The 14,580-nt window shown below is 45.4% G+C and overlaps 1 protein-coding gene across 6 annotated transcripts in view; it reads left to right on the top strand.

Annotated features, from left to right (window-relative positions):
- The first annotated feature begins 641 nt into the window (after positions 1-641).
- LOC147615179 (uncharacterized) overlaps positions 642-14,580 on the top strand; it is a 69,245-nt gene continuing 55,306 nt past the window's right edge. Inside the window, exons 1-5 of one of the 6 annotated variants that reach the window (XM_086779199.1) lie at positions 642-1,618; positions 1,972-4,195; positions 4,289-4,451; positions 4,562-4,725; positions 11,354-11,612. In XM_086779199.1, coding sequence (XP_086635325.1) covers positions 1,216-1,618; positions 1,972-4,195; positions 4,289-4,451; positions 4,562-4,725; positions 11,354-11,612 — 3,213 coding nt within the window. In that variant the 5' untranslated portion in view covers positions 642-1,215. Of the gene's footprint in view, positions 1,641-1,971; positions 4,196-4,288; positions 4,452-4,561; positions 4,726-11,353; positions 11,622-14,580 lie in introns of those variants that run through there. The other 5 variants (XM_086779201.1, XM_086779203.1, XM_086779202.1 and 2 more) reach the window with 5 other exon arrangements.

The following is a 14,580-nucleotide window of genomic DNA, read 5'->3' as shown; positions in this document are numbered from 1 at the left end:
GGGAAGTAGTTAAACCATCAAGGAATAGAAGGAAAACGTAGGCTCGAAAGCGGTGGTGAAGGGAGGTGTCGATTTATAAATCATGAAGTTCTTAGGTGTTTGATAATAAATTTTTTGTCCTTTTCTTAACACCTTCAACTAGGTTCATACTAGAGCGACAGAAAAGGGAGACATCTAAGGTGGCAAAAAAGGTTGGTTGAAAATCCATGTCATGGATTTTGGGAGGGGGGTAAAAACCCGACCTAAAGGGGTAGACCGTGTGGCATACATCTATAAAATCTACAACTCACACACCCCACCGTTTTTGTACGAGGTGATGCCATACCACGGTAGCTAGTGCGATTCTGAGGTGATGCCATACCACGGTAGCTAGTGCGATTCTTACCCGCATTACGACAATAGCTATGTTGGATAGAGCGTTCTAGCACCCAGCAAAAAGACAACTTAGAGTGCAAGGGGACGTTCCCTTAAGCTACCATCCCTTAGTTTTACAAAAGTTTGGGAGTGAGGGTTTAATAAATAATAATGCCTTCAAAAAAAATCTTGAGGCGTGTGGAGAAAGCACAGGAAAAAATGACACGTGGCAAAAGCCGGGTGTGACGGCGTGGAGGTTGGAAATTGGACTGGCAAGACGGTTGTGTGAGGGCCGATTCTCTCTCCTCTCTCTACTCTCTACCGCTCTCCTATTCCTCTCTCTTCTAGAGAGCGTCAGTAAGCTCCATCTCTCTGTCACACACGGTCTCTGTCTCTGTCTCTCTCTATCTCGCGCGCGCGCGCTCGTTCTGCATTCTTTCTTTTCCAGCTGACATTTTTGCTTGATTTTTCATTGCGGCGTGCATTGGCTGGTTATGTGTGGATTCTGGAACTGTTAAGGTTTTTCGGGGATCTGGGGTTTATGGGCATCTCTTGTCTGCGCTACATATCAAAATGAGTATCTCAGTAAACAATACACGGAGTAAAAGGAAAGGGGAAGAGCGTGGTGCTTCTGCAAAGGGAGCATTGGGCTAAGCAACTGGCGATGCAGCGAGTGCAAAAGATTACTGTGGTTAAAAGCATCTCTCTTTTCTTTAGAGAGAGAGAGAGAGGGAGAGAGGAGTGGTTCTGAGATGGGTCGTTGTTTAGGTCAAGTGGGTTCTTAAAAAGAAAGGGAATGGAGAGGTGTGGCAGGCCTCAAGGGTGTTTATGTGATGGTGATAATGATGATGGCGATGATATATGTTACAGCATGCGTTTTTTTCCTTGGTGGGCACTCTAGCCTATTCTGCCCACTTGACAATTCTACCGTGTTACCCTTCCTCTCTTCTCGCTTCTTTTAAGCCGCCGCCCACTACTCCTACTAGGGTACTACTAAAACCCCATCACCGTCGCCAAATTCATGCTTTTGGGTCCTCTCTCTCTAGTCTGTCCGCCCTCTCCACCTCTGCCAAATTGGGCTCTTGCCCTCTCCCCAATTCAAGCGCTTTCGCCCCCCTTCTGCCGATTTCAAGGTTTTGGGTCCTCTCCCCTGATCCCCCTCTTTTGCTTCCACACTTAGCTTTCCCTCTGCCTCCTTCCCCTGCTTTTGGGCTCCCGCTCTGTAGCTGCATTCCTTTTTGGGCGTCCCCTCCGTCCTCAACATGTAAGTACTCCGTCCTCAACATGTAAGTACTCAGGCCTCTTTGATAATCTCTGCACTTTTTGTTTAAAACGATTTGGCTCTTGTATAATATGTAATTATCAATGTGCCCCTTGTTGTTTTGATTTCCTTGTGTAGATCATGCCACTTTTTTCCTGGCCTCCCCTTCACCTCAAGCTCTAGAGTCTCTGTATTGTTTTCTTGTCCTTCATGTGCCTTCGTCTCCTTGTTGGGATGATTTTGACACCACTTTATGCTTCGTGAGTCCCTATGCATTGGGTGACTTTTTTTAAATAATAGTTTTAGAGAGTTCATCAGTGTAAAGATGTCATAAGTCCTTGCCACTGCCTTGGCAGTGAAGCGCGCACAGCATACTCTTGTCTGCAGTTATCGGTGGCTACGTTCAAAGATGGAGCATGAAGATGAAGAGTTTGAAAAGCTTCTAGGAGAAATCCCCCAAGCTATGGCAAGCCCGGGTCAGCTAGAGGGCTTAGACGCAGCTGGGGAATCAGCAACAACAGCCACAATAGTAGCAGATGAGACCCCTTCCCAATCTGTAGGCAAGGAGTTATCGCCTTTGCTTAGCACCGAGGTGTTTGATGACTTTTTCCAGGATTTTCAAGCAGTCGGGGAGCTCGAGCAGTATGAAGAACATCACAGCTCTCCACTATACCCTGCACTGTTGCCAGGCAATGCAAACATGGATGTTTTAAATCCGGTAATGGGCTTGGACCAATCCCAAACAAATCAACCATTCAAGCATGAAGAGGAACCTTTAGCCTCCCTTGGATTTGCAGAAAACCGTTCAAATCAAGTCACTTTTCAGTTGTCTGATGCTTCTCTAGCGGCTGTATTTGCAGACATGGAATTGCAGACCAATTCTTCTTCTAATCCTAAAATAAACTCATTTAAAGAGATGGGACACAATGGATTGATAGGTGATGGCACCAATGATTTGACTGGGGAACCAATTGCTTTGTACAAGCAGCTAGGGTTTTCTGTAGGCATTCCGGTAAGCCCAAAAGGTGCCACAGCTGATACCTCTTTGACATTGCCTGCTGATTTCAGTACCTTTCCATCCACAGCATGCGCCACTTCATACTCCATGTCCGCCCATTCGTCTCGAAATTCAAATGGTCTTTCTGTTGTGGAACTATTGAGACAGGATGTATATAAAGGCAGTAGTGTTTCAAATGGCAGAAGCCTTAATGCTCACGTCAACACTGGGAAGGTGGCTGCTTCTGCAGTTGCAGATGACCTCATTTTGGATGTCCCCAGGACTGGCATGTCACCGCCTGCCTATTCCAACTTCAAGGGACCAAAACACATGACCACTTTGCACTCCAATGATGTTGGACCCAACTGTCATACCCATTTCAGTGCTCTTTCAATGGGGGCTGGCTTGGATTTGGATCATGGTATGGGTTTTCATTCTCACGGCACTGAGACTATGACAATGCAGACATTGCCTCGTACTTTTCCGGATCTGCATTTGTATCCTAGACAAGTAGAGGCTACGGCTAACTTCCCTACTAATGGAGAGCAAGGCCTGCATAGGAATTCTGTAGTGGCATCTTATCTTCAAGCCCAGCAGGTATGCAAAATGCAGCTAGCATGTCAGAGAAGAGAGGAAGAAAGGCAGCAAAGGATGCAGCAGATTCTGGTTCATCATTCTCAGTCATTGAGGTGCCTGCAAAGTCATGTAGGTACTGCACACAATACTGCCTTGCCATCATTCTATGCAGGTAGAGACCAGGCCTACAGTCCTCAGGCTGGACCAACAATGGGTCCAGGAGACTGGAGGTTGCATGTTTGGCAGCAGGGCAGTGCAATGAGATGCAGCTCTGGAGAGCTCACACCTCAGTCAGAAACTCTCTGCACATTTTTTGCACAAGGTATTTGTAGCAGGGGAGACAGTTGTCCAATCCCACATTCTCAGCCAAAGGGTGCTGTGAGGAACAAGACTTTCCAGCTTAGCTCAGTACCATTTGAAAAGGTTTTGAATGGGACAACCACCTTTGCCCACCATGATGAGAAACAGCCATCTTTTCCAGTTAGAATCCTATCAAGGAAAAGCTCTAGAGCTGTGTCAGCTTCACTCTCACCCTCTATGGGTTGGGCCAACAAATCTTCTGTTAACAATGTGCACGTGAATGGGCAGGCAGCACAAGTGCACAGCCACCAGTCGGCTCTTCTTCACAGTGCCCCATTGGAGCTGCAGGATGTAAGAAGGCCCCACATGGACCCACTAAAAGTTGATATACATAGGCCTGTGGATGCATTGCAACTACAGAATAAGTATAGCTCCTTAGCAGAGATCGAAGGGCGTATATTCTCTGTTGCCAAAGACCAGCACGGGTGCCGGTTTTTGCAGAGAAAATTTGATGAAGGTGCCATTGAGGATGTGCAGAAGATTTTCTCTGAAATAATCGACCATGCAGTCGAGCTGATGATCGACCCATTTGGCAACTATCTCATTCAGAAGCTCTTGGAGGTTTGCACTGAGGACCAGAGGCTGGATATGTTAAGGTCCATGACGAGTAAAGGGGAGCTCATTGATGTTTCGCTCAACATGCATGGGTAAGTCGACACTCTTATTCTAGTTTTTCAAACATCGACTGCATTCTGAGCTCTATACACACGGCATGCTGACTTGTTGTGTTTGTAGGACAGTACCCGTGCTGTGCAGAAGTTGATCGAAACCTTAAAATCCAGTCAGCAAGTATCCATGGTCACGACCGCTTTAAGATCTGGAGTTGTGACCTTGATTAAGGATTTAAATGGCAATCATGTTGTACAGCACTGTTTGCAGCACCTCAGCAATGAAGACAACCAGGTATTTCTTATGCCCACATCTCCTCCTCCCCCCCGCCCCCCCTCCCACCACAATACAAAGGTACACATTATGGGACCAATATTGACTTACAAAATGCTCACATTGTGCAGTTTATTTTTGAGGCTGCTGCATGTAACTGTGTGGAAATTGCTACACACCGCCATGGTTGCTGTGTGCTGCAACGATGTATTGATCATTCAATAGGAGTACCGAAGGAACGGTTGGTGTCGGAGATTGCTGCTAATGCCCTACTACTTTCCCAAGATCCGTTTGGGTTAGTTTCTCATGTTGTTTCCAAGCAGTCTGTTACAAGAAAGTGGTTGTGGTTGTGGTTGTGTGTGTGTGTACATAGTGGGGTCCTCCGTATCTGTGGAAAGCTTTGTGTTCTGTGCCAATGGCACTGAAATAGGCTTACAACCTGTTATACCATACTTGGACAACATGTCCAAGCCATGCTGCCTCTGTAATAACTCAAAAACCTCTTGACAAAAGTACAAGTCTTGTAGCGCTTGGCTACCTTGAAAAGGTAGAAAGTGTCTAATCCTTCATCTTATTCTATGACCCGGTCCATGGCTGGATTGAATACTTCAAAACGATGAGCATCATTACCTTTTATAAGCCTTGGGATTTACTGGTTAACTGGCCGACTGCCGGTCGGCTAGGTCCTAGACAAATCCTCCTCATGAAACTGCTGCAAGCCGACAATTGTCTTTTCTCTTTCAAGCGTTGGCCGATAGCGTCACTGGTCCACCTCCGGTTCTTTCCTGCCCACACAAGCAGGACATGCTCCAAAATCTGGTTCTTTATCTTGTTGCCTCTTCAGGATTAGCCCTGGGATTAGCGAGTGCATGTCTTGCACATGACATCCCCCTGTGCTAAACTTGATGACGGGATTCCAATCTATGTTCTCGGATGACCGTCATCATCCCATTGTCTATTCTTGGAGTCCCCCTATCATTCTTCCCTTCCTAGCAACCTTTTCACTGAAAACTTGGCCCGGTCTCCAAATCTACTCTAACTCTGATGAAGATCTATGTATTTGTTCCATCCTGTCTCCTTTCCATTCCTGCACTGTCCTTGAACACCTCTGGTCTTCTTTCCTGAGTATTGAGTCTGGCACTCTTACTCCATCCCTTGAAAGATCATCCTCCCTTGGAATTGTTGCTTGAAAGTCTTTCTTGGTGTGCCCAAAGTGGCACTTGACTCATAGGACTGCCATTCCCTTGGGTTTTGTGGAACACCACCAACCTTATGGGAATTTCTTCCATGTCTTGTGCTCCTTTCCTTGGGCCTCGTACCTGTGCACTTTCCTGTATCTTGGACTTGCACACCTTCATCTGGGGCTGAATCAGTGTTTGGCCTTGCTAAGCCTGATGCTCTGATACCAGTGTCACATGCGGAAGCTCTTGGAGTCTTCTTTCAGCCCGAAGAGAGGAGATAGAGAGAGCTGAGTATTCAGTATATTACAAGGTTGCATCAGTACGTATGTACCTTATAAGGTACGTTTTAGTGTACAGTATGGTACAATATCGTATCCAAGATCTCCCCGTAGTTATTGATTTTTCACCGCGCGTAGGCACTCGCATGTAGCCGCTTATTTATCCAAGATCTCCCCGCAGTAACTGATTTTTCACCGCCCGTAGGCACTCGCATGTAGCCGCTTATTTATCCACCCGTAGGCGATGCCGTTGAGGAAGCACCAAGGGGGGTTTTGAACCCAAGACCTGTTGGTCCTAGGCAAACACCTTCACCACTTGAGCTATCACCTCATTGGCAAGTACGTGGCAGTTTTTAAAAACATTTTTGGCCAAAAAAGACCCTAGGCCTACTGGTGTCGCCGATTTTAGTCGACTTATGCAAAGTGCGAACATAGCCATTCCTCTCATTGATAGAGACATTGTAGCGAGAGATGATGATGATGAGGTGCTAGCCATTGCGGTCACTGCCATTGCAGAGCTAGAGCTGAGAGTATGATAGAGCAAAGGAAACATGTTGACAGATGGAGCTCTCATTTTGGTAATTGTGTTGTTGTTGAATGTTTGAATGTTCAGAAATGAATTGTTTTTTCATTCATTTTTCTGTATATATATGTACACTATATAGTATATTTTTAATGTTTTTATGGACCTTACGTATTTAACGTACCTCAAAATCTCAACCCTTCCCTGAATGTGTACCTTACCATACCTTTCCACCTTGGTATATTATAATGTACAAAAAGGAAGTACATGTGAAGCTACCTTGGCTAGCCGCAAAGTGGCCTAGTGGCCAGCCCCAAAAGGGCCCCCAAAAAGGGGTCCAAAAGGGCCCTCAAGAAGGGGCCCCTTTGGGGCCAAGTGTGGGGGGGCGCAGCCCTAAGTGGGCTGCCAACCTGACCCCCCTTTTTTTGGGGACTATGGTGGAAGAGCCCTCACGGGGGAGGTGGCAATGGTCATCTCTACCGGCTCAGAGAACCAGTGAATCAAGTGATGGATAGATCCTGCCGGCTGCCTCCGGGTCGGGGCCTGTTGGGGGCGACGAGTGCTTTGGAGAGCCTGAAGGGGGAAGAGAGGGGGGGGGGATGATAAGGGCGGGGTGGGGGGGGACCGCGGCGGGAAAAGTCGGTGACGAAATAGGAGGAGGAGGGGGGGGGGGCGGGGAGGGAAGATGAAGGGGCGAGGGAGGGGTGCTGCTAGGAGAGATCCATCGGAGAGGACGACTGCAGGGATAGGCTCACCGGGGGCTCAGAGAGGCTTGTCGACCTCTCAGAACACTGGGGGTCTGAGGGGGATCGGTCGCCATACTGGTGGGGCTGTAGGGACCCGCATTCGGATTGGCGAGGTCGCCAATGGGAAAATCCTGAGATAAATGCTCATAATGGTTCTCTGATAGAACTGAATCCTCTTGCATGCTGGTAGCTTCGTGCGCACGGCGGCAACTGGTGCTCGGCTGGCGACCTGGGCAGGGACCGTCCGCCACTCTCCGACTGGAGGGTCATCCATGGTCGGTACCTGGTGCTCTGCTGCTCATGTTCATGGTTTGTTGAAATGATTTGAACATGTGGTTTCGCCTTTTAAACCACTCGGGTGTTCTAGTCAATTTGGCCACTTGAGTGCTAAATCCAGTCATCTGGGCATTTGGTCTATGACCACCCGACTGAAAACTTTGGGCGTTTTGGCCAGTGGCCACCCGTGAATAGAAATGAGCATTCTAGCTTAATTGGCTACTCAAAAGATATACAAATCACAATTCATGTTGCATGAGCTATTTGGTAATCACCAACGCACATATGGAATAGTTTTAAGCAAGACAATGATTAATTTGAAGAACAAAGTAGGAGGTTGGTTATAGGTCATCCATTTTCAGTTCATAAAACATCATCAAAAATACCATAAAATGTCCATTTTGTGTCCAACTTGTGTCCCAACCATTGGGCCAGTTGTGGGCACCTTTGGGCGCTTGCCTAAGAGGCGGATGATGTTGAGATCCATGTCCACATGGCACTCATAGATGCGACACACATGACAATCATAGTAGTTAGGAAACACGTTTCCTACAGGGAAGGAAACTTGGAAACGTTTCCTTGTAGGAAACGTGTTTTTTTCAAGCAATTTTAGTGACTTTTTTTTTTTGCCCCAAATCTAACATCGAAATTTGTGCGACTCTTTTGATAAAGTTTTTTATGTAGTGCATAGTTTCCAGAAACGGCGTTTTTGGACCACCGAAACGTTTCCACGTTTCGGAAACGTTTCCAGAAACGGAAACGGCGTTTCCAAGTTTTATTTTTTCCAGGGTTTAGAAACCCGCGTGCTCTCTTTCGCCGGCATTTTGCGCCTTCTTTCCGCCGCCTGTTTGGAGCTACTCTACCCATCTACCTTGCCCTCTACTCCTCTACCTCCACATCAGCCCTCTACCTCTCTTCCATACAAAGAAGAGGAATAGGCTGAGTACCGCTCAGCTAGAGCGGTTGGTGTTTTGTCATTGCAACCTCCAGCTCCTTGAGAGGAATGCCTGACATCCGGAGCCTTCGCAGGTGAATGTGGATAAGATCGACATCATGAGGGAGAGGTTCATCCCAGAGATCCCACGGAATGAGCGTGATATGTACACCTTGCTTTATGAGGAGCTGACAGTGCCAAGCCACAACACCCGCTGCACCACCCATTCTCAGAGGCAGAGGGGGGGATCCATCGCTTCCACTTCAGCAGAGGCAGAGGACCACGATCCTACCATTTCTTCATCTGAGCCTGACTCTCATGAGTCGGAGGATGACTCCTCCATGGATGATCTTGATGAGTGATTTTTGGAGCACTTAGCTCTAGGATTTTGTCATGCCAGCAACTGCTGCCAGCCTGCCAGCCACATGGATATTTTTTTATCATGTTTTGTATTTACTATAGTCTATACATATGGATTATGGATTATGGATGATGGATGATGGATGATGGATCTTGTTTTGTATTGACTCTTTTGAGGCTTGAGGCTTGAGCCTTGAGCCTACAGTTGTCATTTCTGAATTTTGATCTATCATTTGAGTCTTTGACATTGAACTTGAGCAAAGATGTATTTTGCAAGCTTTTGTAATGTTTTTATTAATTATATATGTATGTATTAAACCCTAAAACCGAAACTCCGTTTCCCCGTTTCTTCCCGAAGGCCGAAACTCCGAAACTCCGTTTCCCGCCGTGCTCCGCACCCCCGTTTCCGAAACTCGTGGAAACTATGATGTAGTGTCATGTATGGTTTTTTTTTTGTGGCATGGAATGATGGATGATTGGATCATGGATCATGGACAATGGACCATGGTCTATGACATGATCATTTGACATTGATGATGGATGATTATATGGTTTTTGTTATTTGTGATTCAAAGACTATAGGCTTCAAATTGATGTTTCCATGTATTTTATGCATTTAGTGTTATTTTTACATATTTTATACAGTATATATTTGAAATTTTGTATATGCAAAAACCTGTAGGTAGGAAACTTGTAGGAAACTTTGGGCTGATTTTACGAAACACGTTTGAAACGCATTTGAAACGTTTAGGAAACCTGTTTCAAACAACCCCCTAACTACTATTATGCAATATGGGGAATTGATAGCTAATCAGGTCCGTTAGGGCTTTTATGATCCCAAAATTTATTAGAAAGACCCTTTATTGTGTTCTACGTGGCACTCACATAGGTGATGCATGGGACATCCCCTCTTGCTAAACTTGGAGCACTGGGGCAAATCATGCACCTTAGCTCCATATCCACCATCTTGATCTGGAAGCTCTTTGGCTTAGTTACTGGATCGTCTATAAGAGATGTAGCCCGATCTTCCTCCATATCGGAATCGGAGAGACTACTCTGAAGCTCCATGGAAATTGATAGGTTCACCTCCTCCCCCTCTTTTTGGGATTTGGAGAGATCCACCTCCTAGCTCTTTGGTTCAAGTTCATGTGTGGGTTCGAGCGTTGGCAAACGCAGCAATGAAACATGTATTGGAATCTGCTCTTTGTGATAGTGTCACCCTGTTGCATTGGACGCTTTCCCTCACTTGGATCAATGCTCTGGGTCTTGAGCTGCTCCTCAACCCTAGGTGACTCCACCCTGATTCTTCCCGAGGCGTATGTTTGTAGCGTCTGCACTTCCGTGTCTTCTGGCTCGTGCAGTGCACCAAATTGCTTGAGACATGGGCTGGCTCTCTTTCAACATCTTGATGATATGGGCTCTCGTTTGTGCTTCCCGAAGCCTTGCTTCATGTTCTTGTTGCGGCGCTTCCTTAGCTCTTACCAATTTTGCTTTTTGGTCTTCAACTCGTTTCTTATAGTGCTCCAACTGACCCTCCCAATACTCTAAAGTATCACAATCCTCCCATGCGACTTCTTTCAATGTGTTGACGGATGCCCTCGATGTGTGAAGCCAGTTGGAATTAGAGCGGGTCAAATTGTCAAAATTCCATGGCTGCCTCCTTAGACTTGACCTAGAATGATTGCTCGCTCGGGTCTGAACTAGATTTGGACTTTCCAATGATGCGCATTAGGCTACAAACAGATAGAGGTGACTTTACTTGCTGCTTCAAAGCTGTATAGGATTAGAACGTGCTGTGTTGGCCTGTGAGTGCATCGCATGCACACACAAGCTGTGAAGTGGGTTCTTTCCCTCTTATTGAACTGTCCTTGGGGCGGGGGGGGGTGTGTGCAGGTGCTGTCCGCCCATCACATGTAGTCCAACAGCCTACCAGTCTCAACATTCTCTTCTCCACTAGTCTTTTGTGAAAGTTGGGCACTGGGCGTGCCACGTCTCCCCCTCAAGTTTCATCCCTGCATTTTTCAACTTTGCCTCATCTTTCCTCTTTAGATTTTGGCTTGCCTTGCTCTTCTCCCACAGGTCACATATTCAATGCTCGGATACGAATCATGTGGAAGGAAAACTCCTATTCAATGCTCAATTGAACGGTCAAAAAGATTATCAATTCTTAAAGAGGGAAGTTTCAGTCATTTCATGCATAGTTTCGATTGTATGTACCTCTTCATGGTTGCTCACAAGAAAAATGCATTTACACTAACCTTGTTAATAATTGTCCAATAAATGACTTTACATTACCCTTTGGGTAAAACATTAAGATCACGCTATCTATTGGGAATAGCAAAGTCATCCTATAATCATTGCGAAGCTGTTGATGAGGAATATCCAATTCAAGGTAGAACACTTCAACACACCCCAACATGCTTGAACTAATAAGGTGATCTTTATCTTTGATCTGCATGGCTGAAAATAAGTGAACATTACTTCCTTGAGTATATGCACATGTGCACAACACACGTGCTTGTGTGCACACGCACACATGCACTCATAGCACGCGCACGCGCACTTATGTACAAAATTTGATCTCCCTTTTGCAATGCTGAAATATCTTTTTTTTTTTTTTGGCAGTAATTATGTCGTTCAGTATGTTCTTGAGCTGGGCTTGTCCTGGGCATCCGAAGAAGTGATGGATCGTCTTGCTGAAAACTATGCTCATCTCTCCATGCAGAAATTTAGTAGCAATGTTGTGGAGAAGTGTCTGAAGCTTGCCGGAGAGGAGCAGAGAGCGCGCATTGTGCGAGAGCTCATGGGCAGCTGTCATCTATCACACTTACTCCAGGATCCCTATGCAAATTATGTCATTCAGTCAGCACTTATGGTTTCAAAGGTTAGTTGATCCATGTACCAGGGTTACATTTAGCTTGCCCCGACAGACTAAGTCCCCTACAACCCCTCCCCCCCCCCCCAAAAAAAAAAAAAAAAACCATGCATGCTGCTGGGGCAGGGATGAGAAAGAGATCTTTAAGGGTGACTAGAGGCTGAACTGTAATTGTGTGCATGCTTACATATCCCCAACCAGTTTGCTTTTAGTCACTTGAAGGCCGCCGGTTTGCTCCCCAGACCTCTCCATACCTGAGATTATCTTGTTTTTCCCAAATGCAAGTGCCACGATGTTCAACACTGTCCATCTCGGGTCCTTAGTTGCTCTTTGGTTCCTAAACTGCTCGTTCTCATATGCTTTTAGCCTTGAGCCACTGGCTGATGGGTCCATTTTCAGCATGGTATTGCTTAAACAGCATCGTAAGTTACCGGTTAAGAGAAGGCATTTTATGTTTAAAACCAGCGGATCTTTAGATTTTTGGTGGCTTAGCTGAATTTGTTTGCCATGGTAAACAAGACCTATATTAAGTAGGAGAATTAGTTCAATGATATGGGATCATACCACATATAACACCAGCATTGAGAGTGAAACCGGGTTTCTTTTAGTCACTTGAAGGCAACACCCTTGCTCCCCAGACCTCTCCATACCTGAGATTCCCTTGTTTTTCCCAAATGCAAGTGCCACGGTGTTCAATATTGTCCATCTCGGGTCTTCTGTTGCTCTTTGGTTATTAGTCTGCTCATTCTCGTATGCCTTTTGCCTTGGGCACTGGCGGACGGGTCCGCTGACGAGTCCATTTTCAGCTTGGTATTGCTTAAGCAGTATCATGGAGGTTCTCTTCTATTGCTGGTTAAGAGAAGGCATTGCATGTTTAAAACCAATAGAGCTTTATATTTTTGGTCTAATTTGTTTGCCTTGGTAAACAAGACCTAAATTCAGTTGGCCAATTAATGCAATGATCTGGGATCATACCACAAATACAATACAAAGGCATCCATGTATAACACCAGCATTGAGAGTGGTTGTCGCATGAGCATTGAATCATTAAAGCAATCATCTCCTTGTTTTAGTAAATGCAAGGTTTGCGTTGAGTACTGTAGGTACGGTGCGGTACGCGTACGAGTTCGTAAAGTACGCATCGGGATGAGTACTTTAAGTATGTTCACTTTTTTTTTTAAAATGTGTATATAAAAAAAAATGCATTATAAATCATTCATAATTTAGCAACACTGGTACACAAAGATGCACAAAAGACAATTGAAATGCAAATATGTATGCTATATAAATGTCAAATGAGCTGCATTGCATACAACATGAAGTCATGCTGAAGCCTGAAGCTGAAATCCTAGTACATACTACAAAGTACAAACGCCAATAGCCATATGGCCGGCTCTCACACATCATCATCCAAGCCTGAAGATGAGGATGATGAGTAGTCTCCATCTATGAGGAGATTCTCATCAGAATTATATAGTGGCTCCCGCTCCCCCACATCACCTGATACCTCCTCAACAATGGTAGAGGTCCCAGGTATCTCCTATGGAAGAGTTTGCATCTGGTGCTCTGGACCACCTCTACTGATCGCTCTGGCGGTTCTCCCTCTAGAATGTGCACCATGAGTACACACCCTGGTGCCTCTAGAGGCGGAAGGACGACTTTGCTGGAGCTGAAGAATTGAGGGAGCTGGTAGTGAGAGCTCGAGACCGAGCTCGAGTGACTCATCTATCAATGGCCTCGAGCTCTCTGTGAAGCTGTCTGTATATCTCCTCTTGCTTATCACGTACTATGTCGCTCTCCTCGGCATGTTGTTGGCTGTGGTGCTCGAACTTCTCAGCATCAACCTATGGAGCATGTATTCACTAGTAGTTATTAGTGACTAATCACTTTAAGCTTACTATGAACTTTGAAGTGTATCAGTATGTCGTAAATTTTTTTACCTGTTTTGGTCTTTGAAGATTTCGAATTAGTTGAAGGTTGGCTTTGTAAAACACCAACCTCTCTAGTTGTGCCGTACTCAATCGGTTTCGGATCTTCGTGTGGATAAGAGAGTAGGAACTCTAGTTCCTCTCGCAGGCTCTAGAGGAACAATCCTTAAATCCACGAAGATTCAAGTCTTAGTTATAACAAATATTAAAGCTTGCACCCTACACTCGTGACTTCAAAGCCAAATTTTTTATCAAGATGTATTTTGTATTATTACTTGGGATAATAGCCGAAGTGCAAGGGCTTTTAGTTAAGGCTAATGGTATCCATGTGTCTCCCACCAATGAAGAGGCGTCTTACACACCTCTGGGGCAGCATAGAAACACCGTGACTATAGAATTCTCCAAGGTTATTGGAGTATCCTATTATCTCTTGATCAATGTGTGCTTGCTGCTCATCGGTCAGTACATGACTCATGTACTGATCTCTCATGGATAGAAGCGTCGTGTCCATGAAAAGATCTCCACTCTTGTAGAGAGGATGCAATAGTACTGTTATACCATGAATTGGATGACGCATCCAATCCCATCTCCTCTCTACAAGGCGCATAATCTCATCCATCCTGTGAATGTCAACAATCATAAGTACATACTACGAACTTCGAAGAGAAATTTATAAATACTAAATATTAAATAGACATTGCAATTTACAATTCGATATTTAGTGTTCACGTGGCTCTGGAGATGACTGTGCATGCTGCAAGCTCTCTTCATCTTGCGGAAAAGATGATAGTATTTGCATGGTAGACCCCTCCATATCTGTGACATGCAAGAGGATAAAGAGGGGTTTCAAGACTATGGTAATGCTATGTGCTTCTGTCCAAAACTCCTCATCTAGCACTTTTCTTTGGATGGTCCTTGTGGCTTCATGATTTGCATTATGCATTTGCCTCCAACCAAGGTGCATCAACCACTGATCGGCGAAGAGCATCTCGAACATCATATAAATGCTCCAAAACCAAATACAGATAAGCGAATCTGGTCTAGGAGGG

This window comes from Cibotium barometz, chromosome 40 (assembly GCF_041138505.1).
Source record: "Cibotium barometz isolate CiBa-2024 chromosome 40, ASM4113850v1, whole genome shotgun sequence".
Classification (NCBI taxonomy): Eukaryota; Viridiplantae; Streptophyta; class Polypodiopsida; order Cyatheales; family Cibotiaceae; genus Cibotium; species Cibotium barometz.
Note: the sequence above shows the minus strand (reverse complement) of the source record. Positions and strands in the feature narration are given on the sequence as shown.